Below are 27332 nucleotides of genomic sequence, written 5' to 3'. Positions count from 1 at the left end.
CCCTCTAATAAACATTTAGTCTTCTGGAGCACCTAATGCTGATCTCGAAGAGCCTGTTGTCATTTATTTTAGGCCTTCATTCACCTAAGGTGGCAGGATATTGACTAAAAATGGTTTCCACTAAGCAGTCTATGTTCTGAGGCCTTGCAGGTTATAGAAATAAAGCTTCTAATGACTTGCGCATAAATATATGTGTATATATATGTGCACACATATATGTATATATATAAATAAATAAATGTGTGTGTTTGTGTGTGTGTGTGTGTGTGTGTATACTGAATGAGGAGACCCTGGCCACAGGCAGAAAGAATTCAATCTTTAAAAGCAGTTCTGAATTCTCTTATAGAAACCAACATCTGGAGCCTGTGTGGCATCCCTTAGATTAAGTGAGGCCACCTCAGCATTTCTTTGCTTGCCAGTGCTATGGCCCACAAGCTGAATACCACCTTAGCCTGAGTCCTTCTGAAGCTCACATGACTTATCAAGCAGACCTTGAGGCCCTTCTGTCCCCCTCCCTGCAGCTCCAGGAGAGTAAGTAGATGAGGACCTGGGTATGTTGCACACATGCCCTGAAACAGCCATAAAATGACTGGAGTTTTCCTTGTATGTGTGTGCTGGTCCAGAAGCTTGAGCTCAGGAACAAGGTATTGTCCCTGAGCTATCTTGCTCAAGGTTAGTGCTCTACCATTTCAGCCAAAGCTCCATTTCTGACTTTTTGGTGGTTAATTAGAGATAAGACTCTCACAGATTTTCCTTGCCTGGACTGACTTTGAACCATGACCCTCAGATCTCAATCTCTGTCGGGATCTCTGAGGACCCCTTCTCCTCCCTTCCCCGGAGGAGATGTTCCAATGTCGGGGTCTCGAGGACCCCTTCCCCCCCCCATCTCCCGGGGGGAAATGCCTGAACCTCGATTCTGTGGAAGAAATTCCGCCCTACCCCTCATACCAGCAGAAGGAGTAAGGCGTGTCCTTTCTGGACTGCTCTAGGATGAAATGGGATGCCGAAATCCCTTCCTCGGCCCCCCATAATGTGTCAGGAACCGCAGGACAAAGATAATGGGGAGACGGCTGGATGGTTGAATGAGTCTCAAAGGATTTAATTGGGAGGGGGGCTTATATAGCGGTAATGGCGGGAAAGGGAAGGACTTGGGCCATTGGCTAAGCCAAGCTGCCCATCAGGTGATATCATGAAACTTCCTTTGTGGGCTGGACAACCCTATCATGGTGGCACACACGTGTTCGTCCCCCAGGGGCGGGGGGCTTCTTTTCTGGTTGAGGCCGGAAGGTGGTAGGTGCTTCCCTCCCACACTGTCCCAGGGCTGGGGGAAGGGCAGCGTCTCGCTCTTGGCGCCCTTCCCCCACCAAGGTCAAAACTGAGTCCCCAACACATCTCCTCTGTGTAACTTGGACAAGCATGAGCCACCAGTGTCTAGCCATAACTAAACTGAATGTCACTGCTACAACTCCTGTTACAACTTCAGACCCTGTATGGAGTCCCAGCTGTAAGACTATGTATACTATACATCTCACTTCTAAGTATTACCAGGGCAGACACAATTACATGGACAGATGAACAAAGTGCTTGATCTCCAAGGGCTACTGAGGTCTTCATGGTTAGTCTACCCAGACTTCTAGTTGTCCACCAGCTGCAAAGTGTCTTGTCTTGCTTCCTAGGATGTCAGTGTGTCTAGCATACTATTAGCCCTTAGGAGTCCAAAGGATGAAATAGGCCCTTCAGACACCCGCCCGCTGGAGACCTCTCATCCCCCTGACTGCTTCAGCATTTTTAGGGGAAACCCTTTGTGCAGAGATTCTTTATCCAGGAAACAAGACAGTGTCTGCTGACCTTGGGCCGTAGCTGTCCCTCTCTCTGGGAGCTGGGAGTAGTCTGGCTGGGCTGCTGGGGTGACACCTTGATGACAGTTGGAGCCCATCAAGTCCTCAGGAAGGACACCCTCCTAAGAGCCTTATTGGATGGGATTATTGGCAGCAGGATCTGAGGAAATTCAGTGCCTGGTTTCTCTCAGTTTGTCATCCCCTGAGGAAAAATGAGAGAGTGCTTCCTTCTCAGAGGTGGAGATGTTTATATCTGCAGGATCTTGACATGCTCACACACCCTTTCACATGCACAAACTTGAAGATAAATAAGTGTCCCAGTTTGGACTCCATGGTAGAGAGCAGACACTAAGCAGACCCTGTCCATTTCCCCTTGCAACCAAATGCCTGCCCTGGAAAAGGTACCGGTGGTAGGGGAGGAGGTATCATCAGCAGATGGGGCCTGTAAAGGGCTGCAAATGGTTGGGAGCTTCCTACACCTGAGAGTTGTCTGTGGAGTTCCAAGGTGTACAGGATGGGAGAAGAGCATCATGTGGAAAGATGTGAGAGCCTCCATTGTACAGTCAGCTCTCCACTCTGTGGTCTAAGCTCATCACCTGCCCTATAATCTGTATCCTTCTTGGCTTGTCTGCTTATGTCAAGGAAACCTCATACATTGGAGTCTCTCTGGACTTTGGATGGTTTAGTCCAAATCTTGCCAATACTTGTCTCACAGGATCTTCGGGTTGATCTTTTCCTCTACATGCTCACGTTCTTCATGTAGTTCTGGTCAGCAGACCCAGCCTCCCTGAAAATGTTTCTGCTCTTTCTTATATTTATTTGCAACTGCAAACTACTCTTGGGTAAATGCATAGTTACAGAGTGATTATGAGCATGGGTTTCAGGATCAGCAAGCCGGGTTCAAGTGCCAGCTCCACTGCTTCCTGGTCTGAGCAAGTTGCTTACCCTCTCTGATTTCCTGTTTACAAAACGGGAATTCTGATTGCACTTATCCTGAGGATTAGATGAGGTTATACCTGCACGGTAAACACTCAGTGGAGGTAGCTGCTGTTACCATTTTCATCATAAACCCTCTCCTATCTTACTGCTTGTGAGATCAAGCCAAGCTTCCTGTCCTGGTAGACAGGGTTCACCATCTGGACTTGTATGATGTAATTCTATTACCTATTACTCTCTGATCCTACTGTGTTGGCTTCTTCATTGCGTGGCTACATTATAGTTTTTGAGAACTATTGGTTTTATCTGAAAACTTTGCTTCTCCATCCAAACCCCATTCGTCTTCTGTCCCAAATTTTACTCCTTGATGCACATCTTGACCTCGGTAGCCTGCAGAATAATTAGTATCATGGACCTAGCCATCTTGCTCTTCATTGCCTTCATGTGGGGTTTCCCCTATGCTTTCTACCTTGAAGGCTAGAGCCACACCCCAAAGGCCTTGTCCCACTATGCTGGTCACCTACTCACTCTCCCTTAATATAGAGAGTTAGGAGTGGGTCATGATCAGTAATGGAGAGATGTCTGTCAAATGTTGGGAAGCCCAGTCTTGATTTTATAGAAACTCAAGTGTCAAGAGATGTGTCCTAAGATGATTGAGCAAGTCTGCAGTTGAAATGGGCTGGAAACTTGAGCCTGGAGCCTAGTCCTGTCACCTGGGGGAGAGGTTCCTGTCCTCTTCTTGGCCACATTCCGAAGCACTGCGAGTGTCTGTGAGGGAAGCTGGGGCCAGTCTCAGGAGTGCTGGCAGAGGATTTGTTTTGACAAGAATGATTCAGTTAAGTGACTTGCACTAACACTTGGGGTGCTCATAGCAAGGACCTGGCTCACTCATCTGTCAAAGAACTTTGCCCACATTCACAGTACCTTTAGAGCAGGGAAGGAGGGAGTGGTGCATTCTTTGAGAACCTGCAGGTGAGGGCTTGGTGTCTGTCCCTCCCCTGGCCATCATCTTCCCAGTCTTCTTCTAGCTCTTGGGATAGCTCAGCTGAGATTCTCTCCAGCTCTCTGGGTGTCATTCCAATTAGCTGCATTATGCCAAGAAGCCAGGGGTACGGGTAATACACAACAGCAGAGGACTTCTAATTTTACTGGAGGGTTCAGAATGTGCTGGGTGATTCGTGGCAGGCTTCCTCTCTTGATATTTGGCTCATGCTGAGTTTGGATCAGTCTGTATTCCTTGTGTTATATCAGCTGCCTGGAATGGCCGTGGGTGAGACAAAGCAGTCTTCTTTTGATGTGCATACCCCTTCTCCAGATTGGAAAACAGTTATTGGTTCTGCTGCCTGCTAGGTGCTGTTGGAGGTGCTGAAGGCTTTGTGAGGCAGCCCCTGCCTGGGTCACCGGAGGATATTTTGCTGTGGATAATCCCCAGAGCAGACAGAAGACCTTAGCTGGACAAGATGAATGTTGCATTGCCCAGTGTCTCTAGTATCTCTCCCCTTTCCTGTTCTTTTGAGTTCAAGTAGGCTGGCTTTGTCTGGGCACTGATGGCTCATGACTGTAATCCTGGCTACTCAGAGGCTGGGATCTAAGGATCACAGTTTGAAGCCAGCCTGGACAGGAAAGTTTGTGAGACTCTTATCTCTAGTTAACCACCAGAAAACCAGAAATGGAGCTGTGGCTCAAGTAGTACAGAGGTAGCCTTGAAGCAAAAATGTTCAGGGACAGAGCCCAGGCTCTGAGTTCAAGCTCCAGGACTGGCATGGGGCGGGGGAGGGAGAGTATGCACATGTACCCTCCCCCCACGCACCACAAAGTAGCTTTGAAGACTCTGCTTTCTGATGTACTTGTGGCCCTCACAGATTTGACCCACATCTGAACTTTCCAAAACTCATTTATTAAGGGAGCAGGCATTTGCTTTGCATAGAGGACTATAGAGGACATGCCCTAGTTCTTTGTCATGGCAGCCCTCTTTCCTCTGTCTTGGTGTAGACTTCAAGGAATAGTTCTTTTGTTCTGTAGTTCTGTAGCCTCTTTGGCTCCTAGTGGGCTTACCTGTTTTGGCTACTGGTAGAGGAGATAGGCACGAGGTGGTGGTAGGGAGGCCCATGTGCCTCATTCTCCTTGGGGTCCTCACACTCTCCTCCGAGGCAGATGTGGGTTCAGGGTGCAGGTGGTAGGGAGACTTGGATAGCACTCCAATCTGCCTGTCTTTGGGCTTGAGGCTCTTTCCAGCCACGTCTGAGCAATGGAGGATGGGGATGAGGGAGCAGTGGCTCTTCCAAAAGGCGGGAGAAGAGACACTGCACTCTCTCCTCACCTGTCTGTCTGGGTCCCCAGCAAAGGCCAGTAGTGTGCTTGGGTCAGTCACCTTTTAGTCACTATGACAAAATATGAGAGAAACAACTTAAGGAAGGGTTTTTTGGTTTTGTTTTTGGCTCATGGTTTCAGAAGCTTCGCTCCCTGGTTAGTTAGCTCTATTATTTTCAATCCTGCAGCGAGGCAGAAGATGGCAAAAGGGATAATAGAACATCGCAGCTCAGTTCATGGCAGCAGGAAGCCAAGGAAAATGAGGAAGGGGCCAGGAGCAGATGCACCCTTTGAAGTAGATACTCCTCCACTGTGACCTCCTTCCCCCACCAGGGCCCCATTCAACTATAAACTCATCAATGATTAATCTGTCCCTGAGGTTAGCATCTTCATATCCAGTCTCCCTGCAAATAGTGTCATCAAGTGTAGACCAGGCCTTCAACACATGAGCCTTTGGGAGCAGTTTTATGTCGAAACTACAGTTCTGCCTTATGGGGCATCGGCATTAATGCTGTCTTTTTCCTGTACGCTGGAGCGGTCTGTGCTATTCTTGACTCCTCTAGGGAGAGGAAGAGGAGTCTGGGTGTAAGCCCTGCAGAATGGCAATCAAAGGGTGCTATGGGGTCGTCAGGGACAGCCTTCCTCCATCTCCTCAGTTTGAGAAAGAAAGGAGCTTGGGTTATGGAAGTGAAGGAGAAGAAAAGAATCCAGGAAGACCAAGGAGTTGTAGGGTAGGACCTTAAGCACTGCTAGTGTGCTCACTGCAGACCCGGGTTCTTCACCTGGACCATCTTCTTAAAGATACTTTCCTCTCTGCTCTAAAGCTGGTTGAGGAGGAACAGGAGGCCCAGATGTCTTTGAGATTTGGACCAGGTAAGGTTCCTTGGACACTTTTTCCTTTCCTGCCTTTGTTCATATGGAAATGCTGAGTATCTTACTAACCAGAAAAGGAAATCCAAGTTCCTATTCTGGCTCAGGATTGCCTGAACTTGTTGGGTCCTCCAAAGAGGTCAAGGCTTTACTTTTATACAACGTAGAGATGTGGCAAAGATCTGGTTCCTGCTTTTAGATAAAAGGACATGCTAATTGTTGTCCTGCCATCTCCCAGAGCCTGACGAGATGGGACAATGGTGAGAAGACACAAGTCCCATCTCTTGCAGAAGGGAGCCCCGTCTCTGGGACCCCTTGACACTCATGGCATGAGACTGGCAACACCACATGGTGTTTCCAGGGGTGTGGGGATGGCACTCTAAATCCACAGTTCTTGTTCAGACCTCCAGGCCTGTGTGCAATAATCTGGGCTGCTGTACACAGTGCCTCTGGACCTGAACCTGCTTGACTGTGGGCACGGGTCACACCACCACATCTGAACCTTGGTGAAGCACTCAGCTCTGTACCTGGTGCTTGAAGACACTTGACAAAAAGTCCCAGTGTTCTTATCTTCCCCATCCCCTGGCATTGGATGGATGGGGCTCCCTGTTTCTTGCTTCTATTCTGAATCTAGTAGACAGTGAAAGAAAAATTACTTTTTCTGACATCTTAAGATGATATGGCCTAGTGGCAAGAGTGCTTGCCTTGTATGTACTCCATCACCTACATCTTCATACAACCCTTAACAAGTAATAGTATCTTCCCATTTCATAGTGGAATCTGAGGCTTACTGAAGATGAAGTTCTTCAGTCCCCATCACTCATAAAGGACCTGAATGTATGCTATCAAGCCAGAGCCCTGGTGTCTGCCCAAACCACACTTCATCTCCCTGAGATACTACAGAGCTTGCACTCTCTTCCTCTGGGCCTCTATTTCCCAACACTCCAAGTGCGGCCACTGTACTTCCTTCCGTTGGGAGGCTCCAGCTCCTCTGTCTGCTTGTCTCTGGTCTCAGTTCTGGGCTTCATCCCAATGCTTGTCAGGAGCACAACCCAGAAGCCTTCAGCTCTGTGTGGAGTGCCTTGCATTTTCACACCTCATCTGTGTCCACCTTCCCTGGCTTTGTATACTTCGTGCATCGCAGTTTTTTTCTTTTGTCCCTGTAATGGTGGTATGGTGGGTGGGAGGGAGAGAATGGAGTGGGACTATAACTTGAACCCTCAAAGTGATGCTGTTTGCAGGTATATCTGTGAGGGCCAAGGCACAGATTTTTATAACAGAGACACCATGGAACAGTGACTTTCAGAAGACGGATTCCACTTCCTTTGTGTCACAGCCCTAATGTAGTGGTCGGACTGCTCACAGTTCCATGGGGGCTGCTCTCCTATTTGTCTTAGGGTCAAAGCTGGGTTTGGGCCCTGTCTGCTTTTCAGCTCAGAAAGGGAAAAGATGCTGGGCCAGGTCAGGTGGAGCTAGGGTGAAGTTGGAATGAGCTATACTGTAGAAGTTGCACATGTCATTTCTGTGCACACTCTGGTTACACTGGTTGCAAGGCAGGCTGGGCATGGCCACCTTAATGGGCAGACAGGTGCTCAGCAAATGTGTATTGCTTCGAGAGGAATTTAGAAGGACAACTAACAGACGTTGCCGTGGTTTTTTTTTTTATTATGTTTAAACAAGGTTGATTGCATTTAGTCACCTAAAGGGATATGTGTATAATTATAATCCATCAGAGGGACCTCAGTGGAAGACAAATTCTTATGGGGAAGGATGCAGGGAGGAGGGTTAGTCTTTAGGAACATTTGCCACCTTCTTCCTCCTTCACTGCTTCTTTTAGCAACAGTGGAGTTGACTAGCCCGCTCCTTGGTGCCCAGGTCAAAAATCTATTGGCTCCTGGGGAGAAAACTTAGCAATGTAAGCATGGGACAGGGGTGCTGCTTGTGGCCTCAGTGCCAGTCCTAGTCACCCTTCCTGCTCCTTGTTAGCAGTACACTTGGGGGTGATAGAGACCAGGGGAGCCTCATAGATTCTCTCATGGGGGCTGGATCATATCTTAGAGCAGAGCTCCAGAGTCCCAGATGTCAGTACTCCCCAAGGGAACAGCTGAAAGCCACCGGCTGTATTCTTTTAGTTTTGCATAAAATGAGGCCTCATGGGACCCAAGAGCTGAGGAAGTGCCCCAGCCAGCTACCCCTAGAGGAAAAGGGAACACTTGATAATCCACAAATGAATCCTTTGCTATTCTTAAGACTTTCCACAAGCCTCATTCCCACATTATCCCATTTTTTTCCAACAGGGTAGGCCAGTTAGCAAGGATTTTGCCAACAGCACAGTACAGATCTCCCAGTTCCCAGGACAACAGAGCTGTGTACCCCACTCACAAGGACACAAAGAAGTCACATGGTTCATCTCCCTGGTAGACATGGATTCCAGCTCTTAGTGGCCATGGCAATTAGCATTGTGCTCATTTATGAGTCTACTTTTTTTTTTTACTTTTAATATAGGCCTAATGCACTCCCACAGGTGAGATCCTAGAACATTTCTCCTGCCTCATGTTTAACTCCAGAGGCAGTGGTGAGAGCCTCCGGTGGGAACTGGGGTGTGTTCTGGTATGAACTCAGGTACTCAAGGCCATAAAAGGGCCACACAGCCCTCAATTTCCTTTTCACTCATTTATTTATTAAACAAGGTGCCTGCTATGTGTCAGCCTCTGTGTCCTAGATATAAGGACACAATAAGGAGGACAGGAGGCCTGGATAGGCTACCAACAGCATTACTAGCCCCAACGAGATTGCTCCTGTGACATGTTTGTAGTAGCATCTTATTAGTAGGTGTCATTAGCACCAGTGTAGAGATGAGGACATTGAGATTCCAGTAGCTTACATTGCTTTCCATGTTACAAGGCTAGTTGAATGACCTCCTGAGTCCCAGGACAGCCCTTTGGTCTTGGTATTTCCCTACCTCTCTTGCCTACACAATCTCTGGGCTCCTGAATCCCTGCTGAGGTAGGTAATTGATAAGCAGCCCCAGGATCCCCTCCATCCTGGGAAATAAAGCAATAGGCCATGAACAGGACTGCTTGTGTAGTGCAGGCTGGTGCCTAGGCTGCCAGACACCCAGCCATAAGCCCATCTGCAGTCTGTATTCAGAACTTTAGGTTAGGTAAGCATCTGGCTGTCTCGTTCACTGTTTTAGTGATTTTTCCTCCTTCCAAATTTGGCCAACCTGAAGTGATTTTCCCCCTTCCTAATTTGGCCAATCTGAATGGATGCTTGAAGTGAAGAAGGAGTAAGGAGGTATGGGTGAAAGTTAGGGATGGGAAAGCTCCCACTTTACCTGTATGCGATGGGAGCCAGAGCTCAGTGTTTAGGTGGGGTTGCATGCTTCCCTCCCCTGAACCCCTTTCCTCCACCTACACAGCCCACATCACACTCAGCTGTCACTGTGGCTCACACAGAACAATGAAAGCTTGTCTAACTTTTCTGGGAGAGAGAGGGAGAAGTTAAGGGTGGAGGAACAGGGAATGGGGGAAGATAATTGTTCTTCAAGATGAGATTTTTTTGGAAGAGAGAAACGTTATTGCACTCAGCTTATAAATAAACTTCTAGCCCACAAAACTTCTTCTCAGGCCACAAAGCAAACTCTTCCTTACCCCAAAGGTCAGGGAACTATGGGAGAAGCAGTCTGTAGGTAGAGGAAGCCACTATCCAGCTTCTCTAGAAAACCTTCCCTAGGTACTCCGAGGCCTGCCTCTCATTCACCCTGTCCCCTCCACCCCAATTCCTGTCCTTGGTGTACTGGGTTGTATATGTTTCTTTCTTTCTTTTTTTTTTTTTTTTTTTTTTTTTTGCTGCTGCTTTGGAGTATGATTCCCACGCCTTGAATGGTGGATGAGGTGGGGCCATGGCCAAGATTAGATTCTGAAGGACATCAGCTTCCTTTGGGATTCCCCACGAATTGGTTCCAGAACAGGTCAAAGTCTAAGATTTCCCACAGATCCACACAGCTCAGATGGTGGTGGTGGCAGCCCTGTATGATCCCTATGTGTGATGGAATGTCTTAGCACCATGTGTATCTGCCTCCACGGTGTGGTGATCCTGCCATTGCATTTCAGGAGATGGGACATAGAAGATTTGAAAGCAGGACTGGGGATATGGCCTAGTGGCAAGAGTGCTTGCCTTGTATACATGAGGCCCTGGGTTCAATTCCCCAGCACCACATATACAGAAAAAACGGCCAAAAGTGGCGCTGTGGCTCAAGTGGCAGAGTGCTAGCCTTGAGCAGAAAAAAAAAAAAAAAAGAAGCCAGGGACAGTGCTCAGGCCCTGAGTCCAAGGCCCAGGACTGGCCAAAAAAAAAAAGAAGAAGATTTGAAAGCAGGGGTTCAGAGCATCCTGCGTGTGGCATCTCTACTGATAGTTGAATCATCTTGTTCCCTGCCTGAACAGCCAGGGAACCGGGCTGCAGCCACTCCATAGACTTTGCCAGGTGGCAGAGACCTTAGCCATTCCCCCACTGCCTCTCCTTTTGATGGATGAAGACATTGAGGTTCATAGTGGAAAATGCCTTTCCCAGAGGCATAGTACTCATTGTTTGCAAATACAAGATGAGCCCTTGGGTCCTCTCAGTTCTGCTTCTCTGCACTGAGAATGTTCCTCTTTGCTCTTGGGGGTTCCCCTTTTCCCCATGGTTTCAAATCACATACTTTTTCTCGTGGCCCCCCGGTTTCATGGCATACCTAGAGAAGTTGATTTTCAGTTTGAAACCTTGATCCATGTCCTAGAGATAGATGTCTGCCTTTGCTCCTACCTTCTCGTGCCTTGGGGTATTAGGATTGAGTTTCAACTTCAGTGTACCTCTTCCCTTTTCTTCCTCCTGAATCACAGAGAGAGGCCACCAGGGGTGTGCCATGAGTGTGCCCTCCAAAGTCTGCTGTGAGCCTGATGGAGGAACCCAGGCCCTGGGGAAATGATCCTTGAGGGCCCAGAGGGAGACAGATCTTTGCTTCCTGAAGATAAGGTTCCCATTTGTCCACCAGTGTGCTATTCTGCAAGTCTGCTTGTGGTCTGTCTCTGGTCTGCTGTGGTCAAGATTCCTCCCCTCTGAACCCCTCTTTGTTCAGTAGTGCTACTGTCCAACAAGTCTAACAGTACGGCTTATAATGGAGGTATGTAAAGTCAACTGCCAGTAGCTGAAGAGTACAGGCTGAATAAATGCAAAACCCCACTGGTGCAATTGACTCCAATAATATATTTTATTCTATCCAGTAGATCCAGACTATCATTTAAACATGTAATTAATATAAAATTACCCTAAATCCTCTGCCTGACCCTCTTCTTATCTCTTGTTCAGGCTACCTTGTGGGGTCCTAACAACCAGAGCCTCCTATAGCACCCAGCTCTGAGCTTTTCCTACCCTACCTTGAATGTCTCCCTTCTTCTTAGCTTTCATGACTCTGAACTAGAGTTATGAGCCTTACTCATGTTCCATTCACCCCACACAGCTCCTTCACTGCACGTTTCCTTTTCCTTCTCAGGGCTAGAATCATCTCCCAGGCTCCTGGACTTCATCTGTGCCATTGCCTACATTTCTTTTTGGCCTTTCTACCTGTGGCATCTCCCTCTTTGCTGCCTCCTCCCAGCTGTCAAATGAATCCTCCTAAAGTGCAGGTCTGATCATACAGCCCTGGTGAATGCTGGCAGCACTTGGAGTTGTAATCATAGGGGAACATGCTTCTGCTATAATATTAAGTGAAGAAAGCAGGATACCAAATTATGTCAACAGTAAGATCACAGCATCATGAAAGCAAAAGGGCTTGAGTAGATTAAAGAAAAAGAATAAAAGGAAATGTTAATACTGCTTGTCTTTGGGTGGGAATTGATTTTTGGTCTTTCCTGTGAGCAGAAAATTACCTTCTATAATGAACGAACCTTTTATAATTTGAAAATTTAATGTACTTTTTATTTTTTCAAATACTGCCAGCCATCAGGAGTTTTCCATGCTTCTGGCTGGTGTGCCAGCTCCTTCCCTTAATCTAGAATTCCCCTTGATTAGCTCTCAGCACACCTCATCAGCCCTCTCCTTGTTGCCTTAGACTCCTCTCCTTCCAGCCCGTTACTTTGAGGTTCTGCCAAGTGCATGGTCCTCTGCGGTCAGTGGTGCTGGACACATTGTGAAGCCCATCTTCAATGTTTCTCCATACAGCCTTCCGAGGTCCCTCTGTCCAGCTAGGGTTCCTCTTTCTGTTCAGCTCTCTTCTCCCATTCAGCTTGCTTAACCTGGCCTTACAGACATTTAAATTCTCATCTTTGCCATATTCAGGGTAAAAGAACATTTTTACTTCTCTGTGAGTTCACAGTTTTCTAAGTTTTCCATTATATTATGAAAGAGTAATATAAGCGTGGGCATCTGTGGCTCTTGTCTATAACCCTAGCCACTTGGAAGTCTGAGATCTGCGAATTGCAATTTGGAGCCCACAAGGGCAGCCAAATCAAAGGATATGAATGTCTTCTAAGGTTCTTCATAGAGATTGCCACATTGTTTGTATCTCTGCTGATTGGGGGAGGAAGCTATTTTAGATACTTGCATCTTACTCACATTATGCATAGCATGAGGGGTGAGGATCTTTGCTATTTTAATAGGTAAAATATGGAGAGTTTTTGGTGCTACTTGGGTTTGATCTCTCAGGGCCTTTGGTTTACTAGGCAGACATTCTTGCTGTAAAGCCATGCCTCCAGGAAAAATATGACTCTTATGTGTATTTCCTTGCTTATTAGGTTTCATATTTTTATGCTATGTTTGTAAGTCCTTTGTTTTTTTTCTTTTTTTCATTCTTTATTTTTTTCTATTTATTGTCAAAGTGATGTAGTCCTTTGTATTTTTACTTTGAATAGCTTGTATCCATATTACAAAAAAAATGGTTGTTATTGTTGTTAAGTCCCAACTATTTTGTGACAGTACTAGGATCTGAACTCAGGACCTTATACTTGCTAAGCAGGTGCTTTGCTACCCGAACCATGCTGCTGGCCATATATTCTACTTATTTATTGTGAATTTGTAAAGTATTAATATACTAAGGGCATGATTCCCTGGCATGGTTTTGATTTTTTTTTAAACTGTTTGGGAGACTGACTCGATGGTAGAGCTTGGAGGTTGTGAGGCCTGAGGCACTTAGTCCCCTCAGCAGCCCCTGTGCTTGTACCTTACCAGCACTGGAATCCTGCAGAGTGGGCAGGTGGCCAGTGAGGCCAGGTTTCTGACATCTTGGTTTCTCAGACACTCAGCTCAGTGCTCAGCTCAGGGACTCAATCAGCGCTGGTTGAAGGACTGATAGGCTTTCCTGTTTGAAAAGTACTATTACATGAAAGCTGTTACTTCTCCATGAGTTGCATACACAGACTCAGAGGTCTTCTCAGGAATGATTAGTCAGTGATAATAAAAGAAGAGTATACAATGTGGCCACTTCTCTCTAAAGACACAGACTGTGCTGCTTACAGAATACATGATCTCACTTGCTGTTATTACTATTTGCTTTACAAATTTGAAAGAAGAAAAACCACAGTGAACTAACACTTCACTCTTCCTAGTATAGCTGTCATAAAATAAGGATAATAAGCAAAGATTGGGGAGCATGTGGAGAAAGTGGAACCTTCATGCAATGCTAGTTGGAATGTGAAATGGCTTGGAAAACAGTTATCCAGGTCTTCAAAATGTTAAACACATCAGTTACTGTGAGACTCAGTTGTTCACTCCTGCATATACACCTTAGAGAACTGAAAATGTATTACCTCATGTAAAATTTGCACATGAATGTTGGTCACGGCAGCATTACTCACAATAGCAAAATAAATGGACACAATTCACATCTATAACTGATGGTGGGTAAATAAAACATGGTAGGTCAAGGCTGTGGAATTTGAACCATAAAATAGATGAAGTACTGATATGGATGTGACAACCTGGATAAACCTTGAAAATATAATGCCAAGTGAAAAAAATCTGTCTGTTGTATGATTTCATGTACTGACAATGACTAGAATAGATAAATCCATAGAGATAGAGAGTAGATTCGTGTTTATAGGAGCAGAGGGTGGGGACAGGAAATATGCAGTAGGCATGGGCCTTCTTGGGAAGGAAGCTATAAGTATTTTGGACTGAGTAGGGAGAATTGCCTTGTGAATACATTAAAATACTAAACTGCACTTTCAAAAGGTGAATTTATAGTACATGTGTTATCCTCATAACAAAATAACTAAAGCAAGATTTGGCCTCATGCGGTAGATGCTGGCCATTCTCTTAGTGGCAAGTGCCTTTGAGGGTGTGTTGTAGAGGCAGGCACCGAAGGATGCTCATCAAATCTGTCAGTGACTAGGAGCAAGTCCTTCCTAATCAGTATTTTATGTCACCAGATCTATGAAGAAGGCCTGGGGCAACTAGGATAAGGTTGAAAGGAAGCTAAGTGTTTCTTTTTTAGATAAAATAAAATGAAACTGGTCCTAAATTAGGTTGGGAATAAATGACCACTTAGTTTGGTGAAGTCAGATGAGCTCTGAGCTTGGAAAGATGAAGCTGATCTTGGTTATACCAGAGCCTTGCTGTGTAACCTCAGGCAGTGTCTCTGCTTTTTTCAGTTATAAACAGGGTGATATCTGTCCTCTGCCTTGTCTTACACAGAGATGTGCCCAGTTATTCCAAAATACTTGTCTTTCTTTACATTTTGATCTATTGTTTTGAGATAATGGGAATAGAACCTGGTAGCTTTCATATTCTAGGCAAGTGCTGTACCACTGAGCTGTTCTCTCATCTTTGAAAATACTTTAAGTTGCTGGGTGCTAGTGGCTCATGACTATAATTCTAACTACTCAGGAAGTTGAGATCTGAGGATTGAGTTTCAAAATCAGCTGGGGCAGGAAAGTCCATAAGATGTTTATCTCTAGTGAATCACCCAAAACCCAGAAGTGGGGCTCTGGCTCAAGTGGTACAGCACTAGCCTTGAGCACAAAAGCTGGGACAGTTCCCAGGCCTTGAATTCAAACCCCAGGACCAGCCTCTCCCCCACCCCCGAAAAAGCATTAAGTGTAGATGCTAATTATTCTTTTGTTAGTATTTAATTCTCTGAGCATAATAATTGTAGAGTTATATTGATAAATACTTTTGGAATCATATTGTGTTGACAGTTCAGATATAGTGAATTAGCTGGTATGTCTGGGGGAAGATGTTAAACTAGGTACCTGGTCTACAGTGAGACTTGAAGGACTCTGTGCTTCATCTTTTTTCTTTTTTTAACCTTTTTTTAATTAAATTTTATTGACAAGGTGATGTACAGAGGGGGTACAGTTACATAATAAGGTAGTGAGTACATTTCTTATTATATTTGTTACACCCTCCCTCATTTTTCTTTCCCTTCCCTAGTTCAGATAAGCGCATATACAATATCCAGTATACCAAAATCATACACAGTAACCACATGGGGTACGCCACAGGAAATTCACCTAGTTCATAAAACCTAACAGCAATGATAAAATCCTCCTGTTTCCTTCTCTTGGAGTTCATCTTGCTTAGCCTCGTCCTATATAATCATATGTACGTAGCTGTTGAGCTATTGTGAACCTCTGATAGGTCCATCCTAGACCATTTTATGCTTATTCAGTTAATTGTTTGGTTTTAGAGCCATAATGTAAAGTCGCTGACCAAAACATGTGGAAAGACCATTTGAAAAGAAGTTTGTTGTTTTACAGACATGATCTCTACTGTTCTTCCCCCCCCTCCCCCCAACAACCACATATCAGGGAGACCATGCGCCTTTGTTTTCTGTTCTGAACTTCACCTTAATGGAGACTCCTGGAGGGTCTTTGAACAGACAAGTAAGTCTGGAGTCCCTGTAGGAGACATCTTAAACAAGGGTTGGGGGGGGGGCGGGGAGGGGGGATCCTGGGCTAAAGAGTGTGACAATCCCAGAGCAATAGATTAGCTGGAGTGGAAAGGAAGGGCTTCCTGCTGGGGCAGGCCTCTGGTAAGAATGAAGAGAGCAGATAGGTGAGCTTGCTTCTGTTTGTCTAGAGCTGAAGAATAGAGTCTACCTAGCACCAGGATGAAAGAAGATTTCATCACAAAAACTCTGAAGAGGTGATCATGTGGCTTTAGTCACCAGAAACACAGATCAATCTTGATTTTTTGTCAAGGAAACATTTTAGAGGTAGTATCTCTTTGAGGATTTAAAAAAAAAAATAAAGACATTAAGCACCTAATTGAATACGGTACTATAGACAAGGAACCATGCTGGTAAGTCTTCTTAGAGTATATAATTTAAGGTTGTCTTTCCTTGATTTATTTGATTTTTGTATCTTAATGGGATTCCACTAGGATTCCACACTCCCACTGTGGAGGACAAAGGAGGTCTCCTGTAAGGACTGTAGGAATGTAAGCTACTGTGGTGTAAACTGGTAAAGGTTTGGGGCAGGAGTCACAGCTAGGGGGTGGGAGAACAGGCATATCCTTCTATTCCCCCAGGAGGTGCTGTTCCCCATCCCAAAGGTCCTAGAGTCTCTTGGCTCCTTGAGTCTGGGTGGGTGGGTGTGGGGAATCACATATGTCTTCTCTGGCTTGCAGTCATTGTCGTCACTTCAGACTGTGATGTCTGTCAGAGAAAGTGCCGTGGTTTCCCTGCCCATTGATAAGCAGGCACTACTCAACCTCTCTGAGGAGGAATGGGGTAGTGCAGGAGCTGAGTGTTCTTCGGGTCTCTTCACCAGGCACGGGGTGGTCAAGGTTCGGGTGGTGTAAGTGGCTTGAAAAGGCTCCCTGCTAGGGTTTCCAGGTAAAACATGGGTCACCCAGCTCCACTCGAATTGAGTGGGAGCTACTTATACTAAAAATCATTCATTGTGTGTTTGCAATTCAAATTTAGCTTTTCATTGCGCTCATCTTCCATTTTCAAATCACACAATCTGGGTCCCTAAAGAATTGTGATTTCTACTCCCTCACCTGTGAACCAACCATACTGCTGAGGGACTCTGTGCAAAGTCCAAGAGCAAGCTGCAGTCTTCCCAGCCCTTGTCTTTCCTTATTTCTTTCTACTCTAGACCCATTTATTCCTCCTCTCTCTTGTCTTGAACCATTTCCAGGATTGTAAGGAGTCTGTCACAGTGGTACCCCCACAAAAACTCTACAATGTTAATAGGTCAGCTGCTTGGATTTCTTTGAGTCTTCTGCCAAGAGACACTGCATAAGCCTAGCACTGTAACTTCACACTCATGGCCCAAATCAAAGCTTGCAGCCTGCCAGCAGCCAAGAGATTGGCTTTCAGAAGTGCTGAGGTTTGAGAACTATTAAATATTCATAGCCATCTCTCCTGGGTTTCCACTCTGAGAATAGAATTCCAAACATTGTTCCTCTGGTAGAGTTTCCCCCTAGTGTGGTCCCAGGACCACTTGGGGCTGGTCCATGGGCAAGGCATGTTTGAAAAGCCAGTGCTGAGGGCTCCTCCAGAGCTGAGGTTTGCTGCATTGTTAGGACTCCTGATTCCACTTGTTATGGTATGAGTTTGTATTCCCCTTCCCCCATTGCCAACTCCTCTCTCTCTCTCTCTCAATCTCTCTCTCTTTCTCTCACTCTCCTCTGACATACATGCAGGTATGCACATGCACATATGCATATGTATTGTGAGTGGTTAGGTATATCCCATATGGCTTGCAGATAGAGATAAGGAGGGGAAAGAGAGAAGCTAAAAACCCCTTTGCTTAAGATCCTTCTCTCAAATCCCAGCACCCTCTAGCCACTCACCTCGTTTTGAGTTTCTTGAGTTTCGTGAATGAGATGAACACCAAGGAATACTTAGCTTAGCAAAGCCATTTGGACCCCTATTGAGTTACAGCCACAGGTTTACCTGGATTTGCACTGTCTGCTTCTATTGGTCTTCTGGCTGTAGAAGGGGTCAGATTACAGCAGGAGAGACCAGGGATTAGGACTGTTAGTTGATAATTACCTTGGGGTCATGTCTCAAAACCGGCCCTGGCCTCTTTCTTGCTGTTCCTTTCCTGTCCAGCCAGTCCCTCAAATTCTCTCTCCTAGTCCCCTGGATCTGACTCCTGTTCTTTTTCACTGAGATCATTTACATACAGTAGGAGTCACCCTTGTTAGCATATAACATACCTCTGTTGGTCCTATAAATGCTCATAGATCTGTAAGTACTAACACAATCAAGATCTGGAATTGTCCCATCGCCCCAAAAGATTTCCTCATGCTTCCCCTTTGTAGTCAGCCCCACCCCTGCTCCCACACAATCGCTGACCTGTTTTCAGTCACTGTAGTGTTGCTTTTCCCAGAATGCCATATGAATGGAATCATATGCTATACAGTCTTTTGAGTGTGGCATCTCTCATTTAAGCATGTTTTTGAGGATTGGTCTGTGTTGTGTGTACCAATTGTTCTCTCCTTTTGATAGCTGAGTAGTTGTCCATAAACATTCGTGCACTGATTTTTGTGTCAACATAACTGTTTATTTCATTTGAATGAACACTTGAGACCGAAGTTTCTGTATGGCACATGCAGGTGCATATTTACCTTTAGGAAGAGTTACAGAACTGTTCTCAAAACTGGCTATACACTTTTAATTCACTCTAGCAAGGTGGAGGAATTCTAGTTCTGCCTTCTCACTATTATTTGGTATTTCAGGTTGGTTTCCTCCTTCTTCTCCTCCTCCTTCTTTTTCCTTCTTCCTCCTTCTTCCTTCTTCTCCCTTCTCCTTCCTTCTCCTCTTTCCTTCCTTCCTTCCTCCTCATTCTTCTTCTTTATTTTCCTACCTTCTTCCCTCTTCCTTCTTCCCCTTCCCTCACTCCCTCCTTCTTTCTTCTCCCTTCCCCCATTTTTAACTTAATGTAAAATTATCTCATGTTTTTTAAATTGGCATTTTCCTGATGACTAATGCTGTGAATAACATCTTTCCAGGTACTTATTGTCAGCCTTATATCTTCTTTGGTAAACCATATATTCAGATTTTTTTTTTGCCTTCATTTATCTATTTTTGGACAGGACTGGGACGTAAATGCAGGACTTTGTGATTGCTTGGCAAATGCTCTTTCACTTGAGCCATGCTCCCAACCCCTCTTTGCCTTAGTGTATTTTTTAAAAAATAGTATCTTGTGCTTTCCTTGCCAGGAGCTGATCTTGGCTCATGATCCTCCCAAGTAGCTGGGATTATATGTATTCCACCACACCAACTTGTTGCTTTGAGATAGTCTCTTTAGCTTTTCTCTTCTTTTCAGGCTAGTCTCAGACTCTGATGCTGAGTAGTTGGGATTATGGATCTATAATACTATACCTTGACTCTTTTGAAAAATGGGGTTACAATTTTTGTGGGTTCCTTATAAATTCTGGGTACTACTTTTTTAGAATAAAAAACATCATTTGTAAATAATTTTTTAAATTTATGGCTAGTTCTTTCATCAACAGTGTTGTGTGTGTATGTGTGTGTGCATTTGTGTGTGTGTGTGTGTGTGTGTGTATGTTGATGGATGTTAAACTCAGGACTTTGTGCATACTCTGTAAGCATTCTACCACTACATTCCCAACTCATCTTTACGGGCCAGGTGTTCATAATTTTGATGAGGTCCAATTTATCTAATTTTTTTCCTTTGGTCATTTTGTACCCAAAAGGGTATAATAAGAAATAATTGCCTAAATCAAGATCATAAAGATTTATTTTATTCTTCCCTTTAAGAGTTTCATAGCTATAATATTTATATTTAGAGATCTTCATTTTAACTCTGTTTTCATCTACAGTATAAGTCAGGGGGTCTAGCTTCACTCTTACACATGTACATAATCATTTATCCCAGCACCATTTATTAAAGAGACTGTGTGTTCCTCCTCTCTCGGTACTATTGTTAAGGAGGTTATATTTCTTGACTCCATGTTCTGTTGTATTGATCTATATTTCTATCCTTATGCCAGTACCACACAGTCTCAATTATTGTACATTTATAGTGAATCTTGAAATTGGGTAGTGTGTGGCTTCCAACGTGGTCCATTATTTTCAAAATTATTTTGGCTGTTCTCATTGCTTTGGAGTTGTGCTACAATATAGATCACTTTGGGGAAACTGACATCTGAACAATATTATGTTTTACAGTTAATGATATGTTTTCATTTTTCTTAAGTTCTTGAAATTCTTGTATGAATGTATTCTGTAGATTTCAGTGAGCAGATCTTGCATATTTTGATCTATTTATACTATATGTAACTATTTTAGGGGTTTTGATGATATTTAAAATTTTTCACTTTTAATTGTTCATTGCTTGTATATAGAAACACAATTGCTTTGTGTGTTCATTCTGTGACATCTATGTTGTTACATGTTAATTCTGGTAGCCTATTTTGTAGGTTCTTTAGTTTTTGCTACATAGACCGTCATAGCTCAACAAATAGAGTTTTATTTCTTTTCCTCAATCTATCCATCTTTTTCTTTCAGATGCCCCTGTCATGTTGCTTAGTCTGGTCTTGAACCGGAGGGGTCAAGTGACTCTTCTGCCTCCGCCTGCATGTACTACCATGCCAAGCTCCAGTCTGTAGGTCTATTCTTTCACTCTCGTATTTCTAGGACCTCCACTATGATGTTGAGTAGGAGTGACAAGGGGGAACAACTTTCCTCTGTTCCCAGCCTTTGGGAAAGCATTCACATTTCCTCCATTACATATAATATTAGCTGTAGATTTTTGTATATACCATTGATTTGATTAAGTGAATGACTTAAGGGGCTGTAGATGTTTTTGTACATACCATTGATTAGACTAAGAGACTGATTTGGTGAATTTTTTTTTATTTTTTTTTGCCAGTCCTGGGGCTTGGACTCAGGGCCTGAGCACTGTCCCTGGCTTCTTTTTTGCTCAAGGCCAGCACTCTGCCACTTGAGCCACAGTACCACTTCTGGCCCTTTTCTGTATATGTGGTGCTGGGGAATTGAACCCAGGGCCTCATGTACACGAGGCAAGCACTCTTGCCACTAGGCCATATCCCCAGCCCCTGATTTGGTGAATTTTTAAAAAAAATCATAAATACATGTTGCATTTTGTCAAGGGTTTTCTTTTAGTAGCTTTTGAAATATCAGTTCCTGCTTTATTTTGTTACTCTGGAAGAATGAATTGCTTGGTTTTTGCAGTTCAGTCAGCCTACATTCCCGGGGTCACCTTACTTGGTTGTGTTGTCACTTGCGTTCTCTCCAAATTACTCCTGTTTTTTGCCACCTGCCACCTCCCCAACTCCTTCCACACAGATGTTCCCTAACTAAACTATCCTTTATCTCCTCCTCACTTTCTCTCTCCTTATGTGGCACTTAGTGGTCCCCAGCCAGTTCCCAAAGGCTTATTCTCAGAGTCTCTTTTCATAATCACTTGTTTTAGGGGGTCTTCCTTTTGAGTCAGCTCTGGTCTGCCTGTTCTGCCCGCCTCTGCTACCTTTGGGTTCACCAGTCTTCAATGGCTCCCACTGTGAAAGATTGTACCGTGTTCTTTCAGTTTGAGCTGTATCTATTCTCTGGAGACTCAGAAAGTCAGCATTATTTATTCAGGAGCACACAAAATATACTTCCTGTGCCTTCAAGCCTCATTATACATCACCCTAACTCAGAGCGCAACATACACCAAGCCTGCCTACCATTGCTGCTTCTTTGCTTTTCTCCACCTAGCACTCCCCTCTACTTTCTGTTTGATATGAGTCGATTTCAGCCTCATAATGCTGGTTCTCCTTCAGTTTTCATCAGTTCTCTCCTTGACCTAGATAGTTTGGATTGTTACCAGAATGCCATAGAGGTGTCATTAGGTAGCTTATAAACAAAAGCGATTCCTTTCTCATAGTTCTAGTGGTGGAAGTTCAAGATTGAGGGCCAGTATAGCCAGGTTCTGATGAGAGCCTCTTTCAGGTTGCAGATGGCTGACTTCTCCTGTCTTCACATGACAGAGAGTAGAGGCAAGGGAGAAAGCATGTCCCTTCTTACAGGGGCACTAATCCCATTCATGAGGGCCCCACCATCTGATCCAATCACCTCATACCTGCTAAGGTCATCACACTAGGCATTAGGATTTTAACATATGAATTTGAAGGGTTGTAAACATTCCAGCTGTACCATTCTTCAACAGGATTGCAAGTTCCTGTTGACCAGGCAGAGATGTTCTTTCTTTGTCATGACTAGGTTTTCTTATGCCATATGCTCACATAAAATCATGATGATGAGACTAAAGAATGTATTTGGGAAGTTGTGGGACTGCAAGTCAGCAGCAAGTAGCCAACAGAACAAGTTGAGGAGCTGGTCCCCTGGGCCTGCTCCTCCTCAGAGGCACATCCAGGAGGCCCATGGGGGTCAAAGTATTCAGCCAGGAGAGAGACAGACTTTGAAATGGGAGACAAAGTCTCTTCCTCTTCATGGAGCAAGGTAGATACCTTCTAGAACATCTCTAGGGAAAGATGGTATCATAGCCAGCACATGTGGCCTCTGGGTCTCAGCTTGGGAAGACCTGGTTGAGAATAAGACCATCTCAGACTGTGATCATAGGCAGAAGTGTTCAGGTAGAGTACAGACTTGAGGTGAAAACAGAGCTCGAGACCTGTGTTTGCCCAGAGACAGAGGTCCTAGAGGGGAGTATGGGAGTCACCTGCCCATCCACTGCCAGGTAGCTGGAGTCCCAGAGGACAATGCTGTTTTACTCCAGGATTGGGGACCAACACAGGCTCCCCAGAGATAAAGGGACCACAAAGGAAGATGCAGGGCTGTTCTGGGGTTGGGACTAAGAATCAGGCTTGGCCTACCTATGTGGTTATATTGGATATTGTATATACGCCTACCTGAACTAGGGAAGGGAAAGAAAAATGAAGGTGTAACAGATATCACAAGAAATGTACTCACTTACTTTATTATGTAACTGTACCCCCTTTGCACAACACCTTGTCAGTAAAATTTAATTCATTAAAAAAAAAGAATCAGGCCTTGGAGGGGGCATTGAGGTATAGCACAAATCTCCAACTGCCTGCAGGCCTAAGCATCTTTGCATGGTTCCTGACCCATGTGCACTTAGGTAAAGGAGGACCAGGACCATCAGGCTCTGTTCCACAGACATTTTTTGCCTGCCAAGATCCATTTAGACCAAACATGGGCTCACAGAGCTCCGAATTGTGTGGTATTTACTTGCTTATGTGGGTTCTACTGTATCAGTTTGTTTTCCCTTAGCTTTGCAAAAAACCCAGCCTTTTCTTTGCAGGATGAATGGTTGTACTTTTTCATATCTGCTCCTCAGTCAGCATGGAGAAGGGTCTATGAGGAGCGAGCATGGAGAGGGCAGACACACAACCACTGGTTTGAGGGTTATCAGGAAGCTCGGGCTGGAGCAGAGAAAGAGGAGAAGTGTGAGGAGGAAGGAGTTGAGCCCCACTCAGGACACAGATCCTCCACACTGGCCAGACGCCAAACCCTTCCTTCATTCCCCAGGATATATAGCACTTGTAGGGCTGGTGGGTGGCCAACAAGTCCTGGATTTAAGGGACCAGAGTGGATCTGTGGGAGTCACAAGCCACGGATTCTCTGGAAAGAACCTTTGTGTGTGTATGTGTTTTTCCCTAAGCCAGATTTTTATGAGACTTTCAAAAGTGACATCCCACCACTTCCATAGAATCTTCCTCATGAAACCCCTTCTTTCTCCAGGACATGTTATAATTCGGGATATTGTGGACAACGCAGTATGATTATTCCATGATTCTGTGTCCTTCAGGGCCACCCAAACCTTGGGTTTTGAAGACACCAGAAAACTCAGATGGATCATTTGGCTTTTCCATGTGTCTGGCTGTATATATGGGGGATATATGGGCATATGTGCTGTATATAGGGTGTCCTCAGCATTTACTTGCTAGAAGCTAAGTGCTTGCTAAGTTGTGGTCTGAGGACTTCATGCTTAGGATGAACCAGTGCTGGCTGCAGGCCTGAGCTCAATGTGCTTGTCTCCCCTTTGCAGCTTGTCTCCAATGTCCTCATCTTCTCCTGCACCAACATTGTTGGCGTCTGCACCCACTACCCGGCTGAGGTCTCCCAGAGACAGGCCTTCCAGGAGACCCGGGAGTGTATCCAGGCACGCCTCCACTCCCAGCGGGAGAACCAGCAACAGGTGAGTGAGGTTCTCTTGCTGTGGCATGGCCGGCCCAGGGGCAGGGGAGAGAGAGCCATGATCTGCCTCATTGCCCCATGGGCTGCTTCCCTCCCAGTTGCCTAGCTTCAACCCCCAGGGAATATTTCCCCTGTGGAGAGCCAGCATTCCTCTGTGGGAGATCTCCTCTTGGCCCTCCAGACCATACCCATATTCTCCACATGGCCTTGTGGTTTGCACATAAGCCAAGCAGCAAGGTAGCTTCTCCTCCCCTTCTCTCCCATCACCCCATGAATTGGGGGTGAGGGGTGGGGATGGGGATGAGAACAGTCAGCATTTCTAGCTGGGATTGAGATGTGCCCCCTAGAGGAGGGAAGAGAGGAAAAGGAACAGGCGTCATGAACACCCCTAGTGCCCACACCAGGTGTTTCCTCTTCACCCATTTCTGGGTGTGGTGGTTTAGAGAAGGAAGATCTTCCATTCATGACTCCGATAGGGCTCCCCAGTGAACCCTGGACTAAGGGACCTACTCTCTGGAACACCTCTCTCTGGTAAGACGGGGTGGGGTGAAGACTGAGGTCAGCTTCATGGTTCCAGCTGTTCCCACTCTGGGGGCAAGGTCATGTTGGGGGCTCAGGTGTGCTCATCACTATCGCTTCTCCTGTGTGTGGATGACAGAGGTCATAACTACAGTATAGAGCTGCTAGCACTCAGCCCCGGGAGAGAGTGTGGGCAGTAGCACGGTGGTAGGTCTTCATGCAGTAAGGTTACTTACAGCAGATAAGAGAGCCCTCCTTCCTCAGCCTTTGGCACACATCACTGGAGTCCTTCTCTATGCCAGGTCCCATGGCAGATGTGAACATGGAGGATCTGCCTTTCAGGTAGGCAGAGGGAGAAAATGGGTGGGCTAGCAGTGGAGTTACACTGTGGCTGCTCCCCACAGCAGTGTGGGGCTCTCTGACTCGTCAGATACATGTTTGGTGGTCACAGTGACATAGCTGACAACATCCAAACAGGTGAAGGGGTGCAACACCACAGTAATAGCTCTCCATCTCCTTCTCCACCTGTTCTCATGTCGCCACCAGCACTGTCTCTGTGGGGTATATCCTGTCAAGTGCCTGTACATTGGCCAATCTGAGGCTTGACCATCCCCATTCACTCTTGGCCTTACCAGGGCTTCTGGCCCAGCCCCTTGAAGGAAGCTATGCTCAGCAATGTTGCTGAAGTCTTCACCCTCTTCTTTGTCCACAAGCTTACCTCGCCTTGGGCACACTGAATCCTGTTCACTCCCTAAACCTCACCGTCCCTCCAGAGTCCCTGTCTTTATTCCTGTTCCAGGGCTGGCCTCTCTCCCCTATGAACTGGCCACATTTCCTCTCCTTCCACTTTATGGAGTTGGCCCTCTTACTCCAATTGATACTATTTTTTTCTTTCTGTATCAGGGTTGTCTAGGTGGCCTAACTATTAGACCGGCAACTCTCATCCCAATTGCTGGGATTCCATGCATATACCATCACAGTCTACTCAAATAAGTGCCATCTTACAGCGTATTAGTTTACTTGCTCTTCTGTTGGTCAGGCTGTATGTGCCACCAGATAATCAGGGCTTGGTAGGAGAAACTATTTTTGCCATACTGTGTTCAAAGTCAGGGCACTAGGAAAGGGCAACGTGGTTCCTGGGATTGGCCCTTCTCAGCCACTCATGCCATGCGGAAAGAGTTTCTTAGGGTCTTGTGTGATGAGGAGATTCCTAAGTGTTGCCCCAGCTGCTCCTGCCTGGGATACCCAGCCTTCGGTCCCAGCAGTAGATATAAATGTAGGGAGATCTCTTCTGAATCTACACAGCTTATAGCTTACTTTTTTTTATCTGTCCCTTATCAGAGAAATGTCTTTAGCTCTTGTATCTCTCACCAGCAGCTCAGTAAATGTGAGATGGCCTTCAAAGACTGTGAGATGGCCTTCAAAGACTATGTTCACTGATGCCTGGGGAAACAGACCAGTGGATAGCTCCATTCCCTCACTTACCAGTTTCCCAAACATAAAGGCCCTGGTCTGTAGCATTAGAGAAGACAGGGCTTCTGTCCCTAAGAGGCCTCTCCTTACATTCACCGAAGGAAGGAACTTACCAGGGTAGTCATGGCTCTATAAAAGAGGTGGGAGTGTGGCAGCCAGAGCCAGGCCTCCTGGCAAGGAGGACTCACAGAAGAGCTAGGCGTAGCATCTGAGGGCATTGGTTCTAGTCCTGTACCAAGTCAAGGCAAACTTCTGGAAACCCATGGAACTTACTGTGGTTTACTACATGTGGAATGGAGTATAGGTTTTGTTCATGGTACTAAGAGAGGAGGTGGAGATAAGGAAGCCAGATAGTAGAAACTCTGAGGCCATGCTAGGGGTATGGGCTAATTCTGGGAGCTCAGAAGGCCCCAGGGAGCCCTTTTTTAGAGAGAGACCTCACTTGGAGGCTGCCCCGGCAACAAGGCTTGACACTGAGGGTTGCCTGGATCTGGGAGAGGCCAAGGCTGGATGCTGGAGAGGGCACATCAGCAAGGAGAGTGGCAACCAGGCCTGGCTGAGACACAGGAAGGGGACAGTGGATGAAGGCATTGGGTCACGATGGAGGAAGGCATTGAGTTGCAGGGGAGAATAAGGAAGAGAGCCATGTGTGGTGTGGCTGTGTTGAGCAGAGGAGTGACATGGCAAAGGCAGTATCTGGGAGCCACTGGGCTCAGGCATCAGGGAAGGCTAAGGGGAGGCTGGTGCTGCCAGAGTCCCAGAGTGAGGCAAGCACTGCACATACAGTGCAGGAGGACTCAGAAGGGGAAGGACACATTCCAGAGCTGTTTCCAGTTCATCAGGGCTTCAGTGCTAGATACTAGGGCTAAGCCTGGGGTGGAGGGGAGAAACCAAGTCCAAGAGTAATATCCGAAAACTGAAAGTAGTTTATTTATATGGGTAGGTCTTGACTTTGGACCTGTGGTGGGCAGAAGCCTGAGGATGCAAGGATGGGAAGGCGAATCTGATTGGAGTGTTAGGTCAAGATAGGCAAGACATCCAGGGAGACAGCCAGAGACCAGGGACCCTAGGCAGGAGCTGTGGGAGGTGGTGTTAGAGCTAATGGATGGTGGAAGCTTGGCATTCGGTCCTCAGGGGCAGGAGTGACAGGAAGAGGACTCAGAGGTGGTGTGTTCTTTTGGCACTGGAGATGGGAAAAGAACCAGAAAGGACATAGCAATAGTAGAGTCTCAGACCCACCTGGA

At 45.8% G+C, this 27332-nt stretch overlaps 1 protein-coding gene across 1 annotated transcript in view; it reads left to right on the top strand.

Moving 5' to 3' along the window:
* The window catches only part of Adcy5 (adenylate cyclase 5), a 149547-nt gene that overhangs the window by 66211 nt on the left and 56004 nt on the right, over positions 1-27332 (top strand). The window contains exon 2 of the mRNA XM_048346779.1: positions 23948-24097. Coding sequence (XP_048202736.1) covers positions 23948-24097 — 150 coding nt within the window. The remainder of the gene's footprint in view (positions 1-23947; positions 24098-27332) is intronic.

Source organism: Perognathus longimembris, chromosome 5 (genome assembly GCF_023159225.1).
Source record: "Perognathus longimembris pacificus isolate PPM17 chromosome 5, ASM2315922v1, whole genome shotgun sequence".
In the NCBI taxonomy this organism is placed as follows: domain Eukaryota; kingdom Metazoa; phylum Chordata; class Mammalia; order Rodentia; family Heteromyidae; genus Perognathus; species Perognathus longimembris.
Note: the sequence above shows the minus strand (reverse complement) of the source record. Positions and strands in the feature narration are given on the sequence as shown.